The following is a 15,947-nucleotide window of genomic DNA, read 5'->3' on the forward strand; positions in this document are numbered from 1 at the left end:
TTATGATTAATTAAATCTTGTCGAAATTTTCTTCTCCCACCCATTTTACTACTTTCAAAAAACGTCATTCATGAAAATACTATTTTTTTCTAAGTTATAAAAAAAAAATACTTCTTAACATTGTTACTTGTTTTTAAAAATTTACTCTTTTTTCTTTCTTTTTTTTTTTTTGAAAAAATGGTAATGTTACACTTAAGTCGTTCATATAAAAAATATCATTAGAATAAGCATCTGTTAGAATGTTGAACGGATTTTAGAACTTTGAAAAGATATAGTGAAGATTTGAAATAATGTGAACGTGTTTGAATCCTAATTTTCGTTCTAGATCAATGTCTTCATTGTTTCAATTTAAATTGTAGTCTAATATTTTAAACGAACTTCTACTTCAATGATAGTTTTGAAATATTTATGAAATGTTATAGATAACATTGTAACTTTTAAAAAAATATAAATGTCATAAATAACATACGAAATGTTACAGATAACATTGTAACTTTTTAAAAAATATAAATATCTTTTATACAAAATTCAAAAGTGTATATATAAAATAACGTTCACGATGCTATTTATTTACACAACGACAATTTTACTTCAAAAGTTAAACTTTGTTTCTTTTGGTTGTTTTTCAAGTTTTTTTCATTGGTATGATTTTAAGATCCTGTCAAATCCATAATTGTAATGTAATTTACTTAATCTATATCATGGTAATGGACAAGTAAAATAGTATTATTGTAATGTAATTTGTTTGGACTTTTATTATTTAAATATGGATACGTTTATCGTGAATCATAATAGTAAACTTATTAGCATGACTTAAATTACAAGTTCACTTGATGTTATGCAAAAGGAATATTAATGATCACTCATTTTTTAGAGAATCTAGATTCGTGATATATTTAAATGTCCAACTATATATCTACGGCACAATGTATATTTTGTTATGAGGATACATACAAATCCTACATTATTGTCAAACAAATACGAGAATCTAGATACATATCTTGTGAGAATCCAACAAATAACTCACAATCAAACTATATACATATATTTCAAAGTATAACACTCAATTCACGAGATTTGAGGATAATTAAACATAAGAAAAAACAAGTGTTTTTTAGGTAAAATAGAATGCTATTTAGGGTGGAAAGTAAGATTTAGGTTAGAAAAAAAGAGTAATGAAATGAAGAAAGGGATTGGATTGGGTGTGAGATGTGAAGTGAAGGAGACAAAGGCACATGATTTACCAAAGCAAGATGGGTATAGCGTGTGAAGTTGGCATGAATCAAAATGAATTGAATTGCTTTGATTGTGTAAAAGAAAAAAGAAGGAAAAGAAAGAGAGAGGACCACTCATTATTAAAGATGCTTCCTTCACTTTACTTCAACTTAACCAAATTTCCACACACCACCAAACTAAGCCAATTCCATCTTTGGCCTTATCCTACTTTTTTTTTTTTTTGTTGTTAATCTTTGACCCTCATCTCACATCTCTCTACCATATTAAAATAAATAAATAAATCGAAAATTGAAAATCGAATTTTTGCAGTTTGATTCGATTTGGTTTGGAGTAAATAAATGATTTGATTTTGGTATATATTCAAGATTGAATTTTTTTCAACTCGATTCGATTTTGGCCTCCAAATCAAACCATGGACACCCATAAAATAGATGACATCATTTATCGACATTGTCGATATTTCTATAGATTAAGAAAATGAGATTAATATTGAAGATTGTGATATTTATCTCAACTACTAACATCACAAGTAAAATGTTGGAGTAACATGACCATCTTCAATTTAATAAATTCTTTACCCATCGTAACTTGATGTCCATGATTTTAGGCTTTTCTAAAATCAAGAAAGTTAATAAATAATCATTTCCCATATCAACAATTTGGTAGAGCTACGTAAAGTTTCTCGTTCTTATTTTGTGTATATATAAATCTTGAAAATTTAAGAGTGAAAGAAAATTTTGAAATTTCAATCACTTATATAGTATTTTTAATTTAAAACGAGAGCAATTGTTTTATTAGTCATTCTCTACAAACTAATACAACTTCTGAGCATTTGAGAAATGAACTCGAGTTCAAAATAACTTTTAGACATGTCATATCGACATTCAACCAATCCTAATATTGACCACAACAAACCGTGATAATCGGAGTAAAGGAATGATGTTTATAGATATGGAAACTTTATCCATATTACCCTCAAAGTTTATATAAATTTCAGAGCCAAACATTTTTTTCATGTGGAATATTTTAACAACTTCTCAAAAGAGCAACAAAAGAGGCAAAAGGCCAAGACTCGATCAACGTTGTTCATATTTGACAAAACTTCCACCAAGCTTTTTTACCTCGAACACCGCCAAGATTTCGGTTCCCATTTGCCCATTTTTCTTATCTTCCCAATAAACCCTTCTCTCTCTCTCCACTGTATACAGCTCTTGGGAGCCATTGTTGTACATCAAGCAAGCTCCAACCTCTGTTTTCTCTTTCAAAAACAGAGATTAGAAATGGGGGACAAATATAATCGCTTTAATCCACAAAATGTTCGCCACAAACACATGTTCTTGCCGATGCTCTGTTCTAAGCCGGCGATTAAAGACGGCCGGCCACCCAGATGCGATCGGGACCGTTCGGAGTCCTTTTCCGGTGACCCTTTATCGCCGAGAATCGGATGTATGGGTCAAGTTAAACGGAATAACAGAGTTGCGGGTCTTCCGATTTCTCACAGGATTTTGATTACAACCAAAAATGCCGTTCTTAACAGCAAAAATGGCAACAACCCAAATGTTGGTTACTTCAAGCTGAAGAAATTTTTCTCCAACAAAAATCTCTTGGCTTCCCCCTCCAGCACCGTCACCGGCACCGGCACCACCAGGTCCACCGCCGCTGCCACCGCCGCATCGATATCGTCGGTGGGTGTCAACGGTTGTGGGAGTAGAAGAAGAGCGGCCCCAAATTCTGCAATTATGGGTAAGAAGAGTGTTTCTGAAAATGGGAATTGCGGATCATTCAACATAGTGGATTTGGATCCGCCGTTGCCGGTGGTCCGGCGAGTGCAAAAAGCCGGAGAAGAAAGAGGGGAAATGGATAATCTATGGAAGAGAAGGTCAGGTGGGATTGTACTACAGAGCTTACAGATACAGCAAACCCATCTTCCAAAGCATCGGCTTCAGATTACGACTGTTTGATGAGGAAAAATTTGGAAGTGGAAATGGGTAATCTAATCATATATTCCATGGAGAGTATCTGTAAATGATCTGTTCTTTTGTTTTTTCTCTTAATAGTTTTTTGATTGTATCTCAATCACTGATGCTGAATACAGTGTGATTGTTACTCGTTGTTCATAATCTTCTTTTTGGTTCAAGTTTCAATTTTATGCGACATGTTTATATTAAGTTTACCTGTTCATATCATCTTGCTGCAAAGTCTTGCACTTGAAGTTGAAACAAACAACACATATGCATCAGATCTGAAGTAAATGGCAGACATGTTTTAAATGAAACAGTGGGCAAATTTGGTCAATTTGGCCAAGTGCTGTGATTTTTTGTCCTCCCCATTCCAGGTTTTGCAGCCAAATGCCTTTTCCCCTCCCGTTTTCTCAAATCTTGAAAAAGGCTATGCACTTAAACTTGGAGTAGAATTTAAAACGAAAATTTAGACTTAAACGGTGCAACATTCAAATTGTATGGGTGTGATGATCTATATTTTTGTTACGGGTTATTATCTCATTGATTTTATCGTGATGTTTGGGGTATTAAGTTAAGTTCTAAAGCCAATTAATATATTGAAATTAGAAAATTTGTGTTTCAAAGTTTGAAGTTATAAGATGGAATTTCTCAATCGATGTGTAAAATAAAAAGAAAAAAAGAGAACAATGAAGTTCCTCAATAAATGAAGTTGGAGAGTAAGGAGTTTTTTATTTCTTATTAACTCCTTACATTGACTGTCCAAGAATTCACAACTCTCCAGATTTCAGACTCTTGGAATTCAAAACTTCACTCTTTGCCCTAATCATCCTCTACAAAATATCTTTAAAAATGACAAAGTTCAAAAGTATATTTCTTTTTTTTTTTTTTCCTAAGCCTAAAACTTGTGAGATGGGCAAAGGGAACAGTGTTAAGAAACAAAAGTACTGACGTTTTCACCTTGGGAGGATGCAAATGTAATGTATTTAAAAAAGAAAATCAGAACTTTTACTAGATGAGTCTTCTGCAGTGAAATCTGCTTCTTTTTCCTAAGAAAATTTGAACAGAAAGGGATCTTATTTCTGCTTTCACCAAAAAGGGTTATTTCTTTTGGAGATGTGGACATGACCAACAAAGGCTATGGAAAAGCAACATCATCTTTTCTTTTGGACTGCTGCTGTTTTAGCTTTCTTGTCTACTCTTGCCACGTCTAGCATCAGAGCTACTTGACAAATAAGGCTTGTGGATGATAGTTCTTAGTTTTTATATTATTTTGTAATCTAATTTTCAAATCTTATTCAAATCATTGAAACGAAAAATTGGCGTCTAAAAATTTAAGGTGTTAAAATGAGTCTATTTTATAAAATTTTATTTAAAAAAGAGAGTTCCTGTTCTGCTGAAAGATTAATCATCAACTAAATCCTACTGTACTTTGACTTTTGTTAAGGGAAGGATTATTGTGAGAACACTGAACCATAAACAAATATAAAAAGCCATATCCAATTTTACATTTTATTTGTAAAAGAAAAATAATAGATCCAAGAAGTCGACAATTCTCTCTTTAAATCTTAATATCCTTCACAAGCAGCACATGAATCAAGAAACAAGATAAAGAAAAAGGGTGAATGTCAAGGGTCACACATGAAATACAAATTAAAGCCAAATTTTCGAAGAAATAGCAACTAGTAATGTACAAAGAGCTAGATTTTTACCATTTGTCAATTCAAAGTATACATATTGATTGTCCAGGCTTACATTCATCAGATAAGAATGGCAAAGCCAATGCTTTATACTAAAATTCTACACTAATATTGTACATACAGAGTTAGGTTATCGTCCGACTTAATAATTAGTCAACCCTGTTCTCTGTATGGAGTCCAGATCAATTTGCTAACATCAACCTCTAGGCCCCCACGACCGGCAGCTTTGAGATGACGATCCAGCACCTTGGGGTCAGCACATATAACATGCTGCCCTTTCCTGTATTGAATCAACTCCAGGCTCTGAAGTGTATTCAAAATATCTTCAGCTTTGATGGCTGTCATGTCACTTAGCTCCTGACATAAAGGGATGAACAATGCGCCAAGTCTTAGGTACCAAATCTAATGACTAGCAGTACATCCGAACATTATTTGAAATTGGCATAATTTTTTAGGAGCGTAGCTTCAGTGGAATATTTTAAATATCATCAAAGACATCAACCGAAAGAATCCATATGAGACAACAAATCCTGAAGTTCAATTAGGGAAAAAAATGCAAACCTTGATAGAGATATTGGCCTTGTGCTTTTTCAAGATGTCTAAAAGCACTCTTGTCCAGTATCCTCTGTAGCTCACCAACCCAAGGTCTGAAAGAGGCCTTTCAGGCGTGCCAACTTTACCTTCCTTCTTGGAGAGTTCATAAGCTGATCTCAGTTTCATAAAAGATCAAAACTTCCGTTAAAAACAAACGTGAGGTAACAGGAAAAAAAAACTAAAATAACAAATTAAACTTAAGAAAACCACTGGTCCTATTCATTGCTAAAGAACAGAGCTCATCGAGCTTTTTTCAATGCTAGAGAACAGATCTCGTTGAGGTTGCTAGTCACGGACACAATTGCCAAAACATAGAGCCAGTTTAATGATTGTGGACTTACAAAAAGCTATTAAGAACTTGCCATAGCCCTTCCTTTGATAAGGAGGAAGGGTGAGAATGCATGCCAAATTATAGGATTCCTCTGAATGCTTTTCCTGCACACCGACAGATAATATAGTCACAAAAATAATCCAATTCAAACACTTAAGAGGTATGAGAAGTTCAAAATTTGTTCCTAGCTTATAAGTTGTTCTAAAGCAATTTAGTAGTAAATCCATAATCCGCATGACAATTTTTTATTCATTTTTATACCACCTGTTGGCACAAAAACACCCACCAGCCTACTAAACCGGGGAAAAAAAACTACTAAAGCATGGATCAGAAAGTATGCCATGAATCAAAATTCTGTTCATCATAGTAGATAAATTAATTTTAAACAAACATTACTTTTATCATTTTTTTCCCTTAGAAAAAAAAACGTATGGTCTGGTAGCTCACGACATAATGTCGAACCCTGCAACCTCCACCGAAATTGAACCAAAAAAAAAAAAAATAGGACCGACCTCTCTGATGCTTATAACTTGAAGGAGAAGAATAGCAGAACTTGCTTTTGGAAAGATTACATGTTTCTTCAATGAAGCACTAAGATCAAACTCAACCCAAATTTTCCGGAGGTATGCCAACACCATGTATACCTTTCACAACTTTACACCAAAAAGCATCAGGATCTTTCATAAATCTCCAGTTCCATAACTTGATTTTGAAACTAGAGAGTAGATTTCTGTACTTGCCAACTCCAATGAGATTCAGACCAACCAGAAGGCAGAAGGATGATGTTAAGAGTCTAGACCATGAAAAAAATATGGAACGTTTTCCCGAAAAAACCCATGCTGCTTCACATTGATAAGATGACAGACACCCTCCCACCCCACCTGTTCTGGTTCATGCTGTATGAGACCCTCCAGATCATAAATGTCCCTATTATTTTATCACCTTAAAGATGTTTTTTTTTTTTTTTTTTTTGCTATAAAGATGATGGTGACTCGAGACCATCTCTTCCTTGGCACCAATTTCTTAAGAACCATGGGACTACATGTTCAGCTCTCTAGTATTTATTTATTTGGTAGAAACAACTGCTTTCATTGAGGAAAAAAAATGAAAGGATACAAGGACATACAAAAAACCAAGCCCACAAAAAACCCCACTAAAAGAAAGGGCTTCCAACTAGAAAGGATATTGCCCTAAGGAATAATTACAAAAGATCTTCGAAACCAAAGCCCAAAGAGAAACATGAAACCTCACCAAAGACCAAACCTCACTAAGGTCCCTCTCCACAACACGAAACACTCTATATCCATTGAAACTTTGCCCATTTCCTTAGCGAAGGCATCTTTCCAAGGTGTTCAGCTCTCTATTTGGTAACAATGCTTTCCCCTAATATCCAGTTTTTCTCAGGTCACAGCTTTCAAAACATCAATAGAATCTATGCAATTAAATGAGAACAGCTACAGTATGGCCTATTGAGTTTGGAGAAAATAGGAAAGATTTTTAAATGTTCATAATTAAAAGAGTCTAGAGATCAGGCTTCGGTTTCGAAGCTTTTTTGTAATTATTCACTTGGTAACATTTCACTTAGTTGAAACTCCTTCCTTTATAAGGGTGTTTTGGTGCCTTGTCAAGTTGTTGATTCATCAAAAAAGAGTATCTAGAGACCAAAGTCCACAAGGAGGCATTAAACCTAGCAATCTCCCAAATCTCCTCACCTGATCTCTCCACTTCTCTAAAATTCTCTTGTTTCTCTCAATCCAAATATTCACTAAACTGAAAAGAAACTTGCTTGCCACTACACTTTGCCCATTTCCTTAAAAGAAGGATTTCAAAGCACCTCCACCATAGACCACCCACTCTATCACAAGCCCCACACACCCAGAACTAGCTTTTCCAACGACCCAAAAGTAAAGAGCAAATCGAAAATCCCACAACAAATAATCAAGGCCCTCTTCATGCTCCTGCAAATAATGTAACACTGCAGGAACAACACATAGGAAGAATGTCTTTGGGTGCAATCCCCGTCTCAACTCCCTCATGTAAAACTTGCCACACAATAACCTTAACCATTTAGCCAATAAAGCCGTGTTACATAATCGAAAGCTCCCCATATATAATCCATAGGTTTCCAACCACCTCCCACTTAACCAAGTGTGAGCCTCCTCCCTCCTCAAACCCTTCCCACAAGAAATTCCTCATTACCCTCTAAAGGTTCTTACTCCAAAACTGGAATTCTACAAAGAGACAAATGGTAACGGGGAATCCTACTCAGCACTGCCTGAATGGGAGTAGGTATCCCCCATTGAGAAAAATGCTTTTTTTCCATGTAGACACCACTTCTTTTACTTCTCAAGAACAGGTTCCAAACGGACTTATTCTTCATATACCCTTCCTGAGGGGATCAACTGACCTCACAATCCACAATAGAGCCTAATTGGATAGTCAACAATTCAACTTAAAAGATAGCTCTTCCCTCTATGCATTTTGTAATTCCTCTTGCTCTTAGATCGATCTCCCAGCCCAAAAATGTTCATGATTGTACTCCCTCTCATATTCATTCAAGAGTATAAAGTCCCTATCAGTCCATTTTAGTGATGATGTTTTCTCCTCCCCTCCCCACAACCCCCTACCATAAACAGGAGGAAGGGAGACTGACCGCACAACCCACCATAGCAGCAAAAAGCCTAATTTGGACGGGCAAACAATTCAACTGTAAAACATAGCTCTTCCCTCTATTGGTGCATTGTATAGTTTCTCTCGCTCTTAGATGGACCTCCCTGCCCAAAAAAATTCATGATCATACTCCCTTTTATATTCATGCAAGAGTTTTAAGTCCCTATCAGTCCCTTTTTTGCCCCCCACAGTGCAAGAAAATAATAGTAATAGTAGTAGTACAGAAACGATAGCACCATTCTATTTCCCCTTAGGTCATAATCAAACAATTTCAATTTGAATTCCAGTTATATTGAACCAAAAAATTACCTTCGAAAAGTATCCAACCATGTGACACCCTCGATCATCACACTCGCATAGGACATAAAACAGAAAAAGGTCAACATCATAGTAGAGAGTCTTGTGGTCCAGAAACAACTTTGCTAAGTAACAGAGATTCTGCCCATAAACCTTGTTCTTTTTTCCATCAACCTGTTTTAGGAAGAATTAACAATAAAAATATTATATAAGGAATTTCTAATCTATAAAAATAAAATCACTGTTTTTTTTTCTTAAAGTCTAAAAAGTAAAACCATTGTTGTATGGCTTTGTGTACATTATTTTTCTGACAGTTTAAAAGGAGAATGGAGTTATCATTTAAATAATACTTTAAAATAGTGTTTCACACAATGTGAGTAGAGGAAATATCAGACTTGCATTAACTGTTAGAATGCAGTAGAAATTCTCTGTGGCAATCATAACCATAATCATAAAAACAGAATGGCACTATTTTTAGTCTAAAATAGAGAAGAAAAAGGAAATTTAACGATACACGAGAAAATAAAACAAGGCAACAACTGCAGCATGAAAGAGCCAAAAGATTGAAAAACCTAATCGAGACCATACCTCAAACATTGACAAAGTACCACATCGATAGATTTCATCACCAGGAGGATGCTTCAGATCACACTTCCTCTACATGAACAAAAGCATGTAACTTAAGATTGTTTGTTTGTAAAACAAGTAAAATAAATCCTTTCAAGAAAATGCATTCAATTGTACTTGATGTCCCCAAATGGGACATAATAATAAGAAAATACATCTTATTATAATTGTTTGATGCCCGCGAAGGGACAACCTTATTACAATTGTTCGTATTATAAATACAGAAAATACAGTGCACTCAATATTGAAATAAAAAAGTCATTGTATCACGACACATAAGGTGATGGCTGAAACTTATATATATAATTGGTGGCTTAACATGAAACAAACAGCTGGACAATCTGAAAATATGCACTCCATAAAATCAAGCTATCGCACATCAACAATCAATCTCTCATAGTACTTTCATCTCAAATTGGGGATGGGTAAAATCATTTGCCAAGATGTTCAGGCAAAACCAACAATTCCTACATAAATAAGTGGAATATGCAGCCATCAGGCAGGGAGTAAGGCCAAACAGAAGTTCAAGCACAACCAACAATTCCTACATTAATAAGTGGAACATGCACATCGGGCAGGAAGTAAGGCCCAAAAGAAGTTCAAAATTCTCTTTACAGACATACTGGCTTGGAGCACATCTCACCATATGTCTCTGGAGTTGTTCTTTGCGCTTCATGAAATTGAGACAAAACTCACAAAAATAGAGCTTTGTAGTGTCATTGTACTCTGGTGGAAAGGGGGAGAAATACCATGTCTCAATCTCATATCTTCCAAGTTCAATTGTTGCAATATTTTTCACTTTCGTAAATTCTTCATGCTCCCTCAAGCTGGCAGCATCGAGTTCCTCATGGCCCTATAAGACATTTCATAAAGAAGGCAGGGAAATTTTGTTTGGACACTCCAATTGATATCATAACATCTGAATAGTAAGTATCCACCCTTTTTTTTTACTACACCATCTAACAGAATTACCTACTACTAACAAAGAGTTTCATGCTTGCACTTGCACCTACAGGTTGTGACTGAATTCTTTAACCTACTACTGGCAAACACCCATGTACTATTGTGTCTTGTAAAGGATTACTTGTCAATTAGTTGTTTAAGCCATGATATAAAGGTTCATGAAAAAGGACTAGCTGCATCCTTAAAAGCACATACCTCAACATGGGTTTCGTCAATCTTCCGCTTCTGGTGTCGGGTCATCTTCAATCCTGTTACCTTCAAGTGCAGGAATAAGATCCAAATATTAAATACTTACAAGTAAAATATGGCTTCCAAAACGACCAACTCATAACCAAGGATAACCTTAAAAACAGTGACAATGCCTCAGAAGTGGACTGGTTGAGTTTCAAAGAATGAAGATGGAAGGGGGAAAAAAAACTTTACCTTGTCCTCCACTTTCTCATCAACAACTGTCTCAACTGAATCAAGATCAAGTTGGTCAAGCTTCACCCACTCATCAAGTCTCCTATTGACTGTCACAAAATCCAGAATAAGGAGAAAGAAAACTCCAAACTCAACATAGAAGAGACTCATCATTTTATCAACGAACACTAGGGTTAGAGAAAAATAAGATGCACCCATGTCATTTATCAATTAACTGGTCCGTGAAAGAAAAGGGAAAATCTCATTGCTGCATAAGCTACTTGTCTCACTCAATCCAAAAGGCACTCCCTAAATTGACCAAATTTCAATAAGCCCTAATTCACCAAAAACAAAACCCTAAACAACACATCAAACAAATATAGGGACCAAAACAATCAAGAAAACCAGCTCTCATATCTCATTCCAGCTTGATTCTTCCACAACGAAAAATCAAATACCCACATACTAATTCAAGCTTCAGAGGAGTAGCTTACACTCGGTGTAATGGACATAGTATTCGTAATCACTAAAACCAGTTGCCTGTAACTTCCGGCGTTCGATGACCTTAACAGGATGGTACTTCCCGTCCCTCCAGCGGCACATGACGCGGGTGCCAACATCCAGAGGAAGCATGGAGGACATACGCTTCTTCGTCGGCCCCAATTCCTTAGGCTTCTCAGGTGCCGTTACGTCTGGCTCGTTAGATGTCTGGTTCATACCGTCGGCGGGAAGTGGCTTCTGACGACCATCAGCAGAGGCGGCGGCGGCTCCATTTTCAGCTTGGTTGATTGGACGTTATGGAGCCCATCGCGGGCTTGGGCTTCGTGTGCAGAGGCAGAGCTCGGAAACCGGTCGTAGGCAGCAGAGGCCTGGGCCTCCTATTTTTAGTTTTTTTTTTTTTTTAAATTTTTTAATAGAAAATTGAAACTCTCCTTCGAAATTCGGAATATGTTGCGCACACATTAACCGTTTTTATTATTACGTGCCATTAATTCTAATGAAGTTTCGATAACAAATTAATATAAATTTTATTAAATTTAAATAATAAATATCTTGACATAAAATTTAAAAATAAATAAAATAGTTAAAAACTATATTATATAGATTTTATGTTACACTATTCACACTCTTTGAAGGATCTTTAAAACACATGGAACATAAATTTGGATGGTAACGCACATATTTTGAATCAATATATTTTTCATGGAATTATAAGTTGTAAATTTTTCATAAATAATATTTTTTATGATTCTAGCATGCTTGTGTAATTAAAAAAAAACATCATTTCAAAAATAAAAGGTTAGAGATATGTTAATATTAATACTTTATTTGTAGATCTTTGAATCCATCAAATTTGATTTTGTTTCTCATTGCTATAGTTGTCATGGATAGTTTCTCTTAATCCCATGAATAAAAAACGGTTAAATTTAAACACATGAAAACACTGATAAATTTTTTTGTTCAAACAAATAAATAAGATATCTAAGATTGAAATTATAGAAATCTAATCAAAGTTCTAATTGAAAATAATAATAATATAATAATATGAAATTTTATGAACTAACAAAAACTACATGCTCAACATTTAAATTTTAAAATTACACAAATGTATAAATCTTTGTTACGATTGAAAATGATTACACTTTATGTAATTGTGTCACTACCAAAAGGAACAAATTTTTAAATATATTAAATAATTTATCAATTGGGAGATAATCCATTTGACAAATTGAAAATTAAAACTTCTTATAATTTTCTACAAAGAACCATGAAGTAGAAGTATTGATCTGAAACTTACGATAATGAATGAAATTGTGGTGCCTTTTACGTTCTAAATCTTCTATGGTGTTGCAACTCTTTGAAGTTTGAAGATTTCTAAATAAAAAATAATCATCACTGTTAACACTCCCTTCTGAACTTTATCTTTTATTTTCACATATGTTCTCCTTCCATTTTCCATTCAAATCCATTTCCATTTCTTATCTATCGATCCAATTCTTGTCTATTTTTGCTTCTTAAAAATTCTCCCACCCATTTATTAAAAAAGGAATTTAAAAAAATAAAGAAAATGAAACTAAATTTTCTACATAATCAAAATTTAAATTTGAGAATAACAAAAAGATTTGTTAGTGTTGGAAACAAATTTACTAATCAACATTGTCTCAAAATTTAAATTTGAGAATAACCAAAAGATTTTTCAAATATATATGATAATGAACGATAATAAATCTAAATCTAAATCTAAATCTAAATATGAAGATAACAACCATACCTTTTCGTCAGAGAAAATGAGTTTAGGATATCAAGACTTTATTTTGGCATAATCCAATATTTTCTTTACGAAAAACAAAAACTTCAATTATCATTTTATCTTTTCATCGGAGAAAATAAGTTTAGGAATATCAAGGTTTCATCTTGGCATGATCCAATATTTTTTTTTACGAAGAACAAAAACTTAAATTATCATTTTTTAATTCGTTCTATCATGACATTCTGAAAATGGAGATGGGCCAAAGAAAACAAGAATGTTGGAGGAAAATGTGCATTTATTCTAGAAAAATATTTAGTTATTATGTAAAGGGTTATGTACTATTGGTAAGGAATGTGTCCATATGAGTTTTAGTTATTATGTGAAATGATTCATCAAGAGAATTCCATGGAAGCCAAAAAGGTGTGATTATTATTTGTTTTTAAAAAATCGTTATTACATGAAGTTAAAATTAAATTTCTTAAAACGAAGGAATACAAAATTTGTTTTTGTTATTGTATTAGTTGGAAAGTATATCATTGAAAAAAAATTTAAAACAGCAAAAATTCCAAATGACACAAATAAACTATGAGTATATATCGTAGTTATAAAGGGGTGTGAATGTACTTATAAAATTAGGTAAAATAAATAAAATATTTATGTGTTAAATGAACTTTATTAGAGTGGGTCATCGTATCTAAATCGATTACAATTAGATAAAAAAAAACGATTAAAAGAATATAGGCCCACATCAATTAGATATAAATAAATTAAAAGAACAAAAACATAATAAAACAAATCACATAATCTAAAAAGGTAAGAAAATGCATATTATTGAAAAAGGAAAAAGGTTGGATTTAAAATTAAGAATTACGAATAAAATTTTAAAAAATTAAATCAATTCGTATATGATATTCCCTTCAATTTTTAACATCCCTCACCATATCCCTTTATTCTCTAAAAATTGTTTGATATAAAAAGCAAATACAATGAAAATTTATTTTGCTCTAATTTTGCTTGTGTCCTTACTTTGGAATGAACAATTTGTTCACTTCATTAAGCAACTACTTTTCATTCAAATTTAGATTTCATATCAATTATTCAATTTGGTTTTTTTTTTTTTAATGGAATAACATCTTGAATGCAAACTTTTCACTTAAAAAACTTTCTCAAACACAATTTTAGAGTGGAAATAAAAATTTTAAAATAAAGAAAGAAAGGAAAAAAGGATGAATAATTACCGTACCTCTTCATTAACTTGGTAAAATGATTTCCTTTAAAGAACAAAAAAAAATTTAGTCTTCATTATTTTTGGAAAGATTTTGCTTCTCAATATTTTGTGGAGTTTGAAATTGATACGGTAATTGCATTGGCCATCGATTTTTTTATTTTTATAGGTACATCACACACCCATACATTTACAATAGAAAAGTTGTGTCTCATCATCATCAAACCCAAATAGTCATGTTCATTCAATATCAACAAATACATGAACTACTATTTGAGTTGAAGAGTCACCTTATTGAGGGCAAGAAAGGAATTATTGAAATATGTGAGGGCAAAAAGGGAAGGAGAAAATTCTCTCATTATAGCCCCTTTAATATAGTATAGATTATTATTTTGAAGAAAGAACGTTGTTTTTTATTTATTTATTATTATTATTAATATAAGAAAGAACATTGTTTAGGGTCTTGGCTTAAACTTAGAAGAGGTCTAGGAATAGAATGTCTAAGAATATGAATAAGATATCTGAGAATTAAAGATGTCCATGTTAATTGTGTATGGAAAATATTATCATAATTTTATGAAAAAAAAATTATGTTTGTATTTAATTTATAAAATCGAACATGATAATTTTATATAAATTTAAGGGTTGTTTTCAAATATAAGAAAATGAATCATATTTAAAAACATTTTGCACAGTTTTGTCATTTAAAATAATTACCCGAAATTTAATAGATTAATTAAGGGAGATTTTCAAAAATAGAAAAATAAGGAAAACTATTTTAACAAAATATCAAAATTTATTCTTCGTTAATAGATGCTGATAAAGGTTAATAGAAGTCTATCAATATCTATTGGTGATAGAAACGGATAGAAGTCTATCATTGATACTATGTGATAAACATTGATAAAAGTTTATCATTTTTTTTCCTTATTTCTATAAATAATTTGACATTTTTTCTATATGTGAAAATTTTTCATTACTTACTTAAACAATAAATATCATTCAAGATATTTATAAAAAAAATGAATTAAAATATAAATAATTTTAAATTTTAAATATTTGAAAATTGAGTAATTTATCATCAAAATTAACCCATTAATATATTTAATGAATGTCATATTAATTATAATCTAATACTTAATCATTTTTAATTAATTAAATTCAACTTTAATAATTTTAATTTTAATTAAATATTATAAAAAATAAAAATAAAAAGATAAAAATATGATATGTTAATAAAAAAATAATAATAAAGGCTACTAACTTTTTATATAAATATGTATATTAATAATGAATGAAGTAATAAAAATCAATCATAATAAATAATTAATCGATTATAAATAATAATAATGATCGTATGTTCATAATGAATGATCAAATTAAAATTAATATCAATAAATAATTGTTTCATTATAAAAACATAATGAATGATCAAATTAAAATTAATATCAATAAATAATTGTTTCATTATAAAAAAAAAAAAAAGAAGTAATCAATTATTATTATTAAAAATGAATTTTTGTACGGTCTAAATTTAAACAATCCTACTAGTTTACTATTTAAATATATTTAAAATATTGTTAGCTAATAATTAATAATTTATGTACATAAATAATTGTATTCATTTAATAATTTTTTATTATAAAAATACATTAAGTAGATATTTTAATAGACTATTGTTTATTTATTAAAA

General features: G+C 32.0%; 2 protein-coding genes across 2 annotated transcripts; one reads left to right on the forward strand and one right to left on the reverse strand.

Moving 5' to 3' along the window:
* The first annotated feature begins 2,237 nt into the window (after positions 1-2,237).
* Positions 2,238-3,415, forward strand: LOC120067829. The gene has a single exon (XM_039019421.1). It carries the CDS (start codon positions 2,517-2,519, stop codon positions 3,195-3,197), a length of 681 nt encoding a protein of 226 aa, XP_038875349.1. The 5' UTR covers positions 2,238-2,516; the 3' UTR covers positions 3,198-3,415.
* Positions 3,416-4,803: 1,388 nt separating this feature from the next.
* On the reverse strand, positions 4,804-11,692 carry LOC120067310 (histone acetyltransferase of the MYST family 2). Its single transcript, XM_039018867.1, has 9 exons — positions 11,273-11,692; positions 10,800-10,888; positions 10,572-10,631; positions 10,057-10,266; positions 9,375-9,443; positions 8,799-8,960; positions 5,830-5,923; positions 5,456-5,598; positions 4,804-5,251 (listed from the first exon to the last, which is right to left on the reverse strand). Exons 1-9 carry the CDS (start codon positions 11,493-11,495, stop codon positions 5,048-5,050), a joined length of 1,254 nt encoding a protein of 417 aa, XP_038874795.1. The 5' UTR covers positions 11,496-11,692; the 3' UTR covers positions 4,804-5,047.
* Positions 11,693-15,947: the final 4,255 nt, after the last annotated feature.

This window comes from Benincasa hispida, chromosome 12 (genome assembly GCF_009727055.1).
Source record: "Benincasa hispida cultivar B227 chromosome 12, ASM972705v1, whole genome shotgun sequence".
Taxonomy (NCBI): Eukaryota; Viridiplantae; Streptophyta; class Magnoliopsida; order Cucurbitales; family Cucurbitaceae; genus Benincasa; species Benincasa hispida.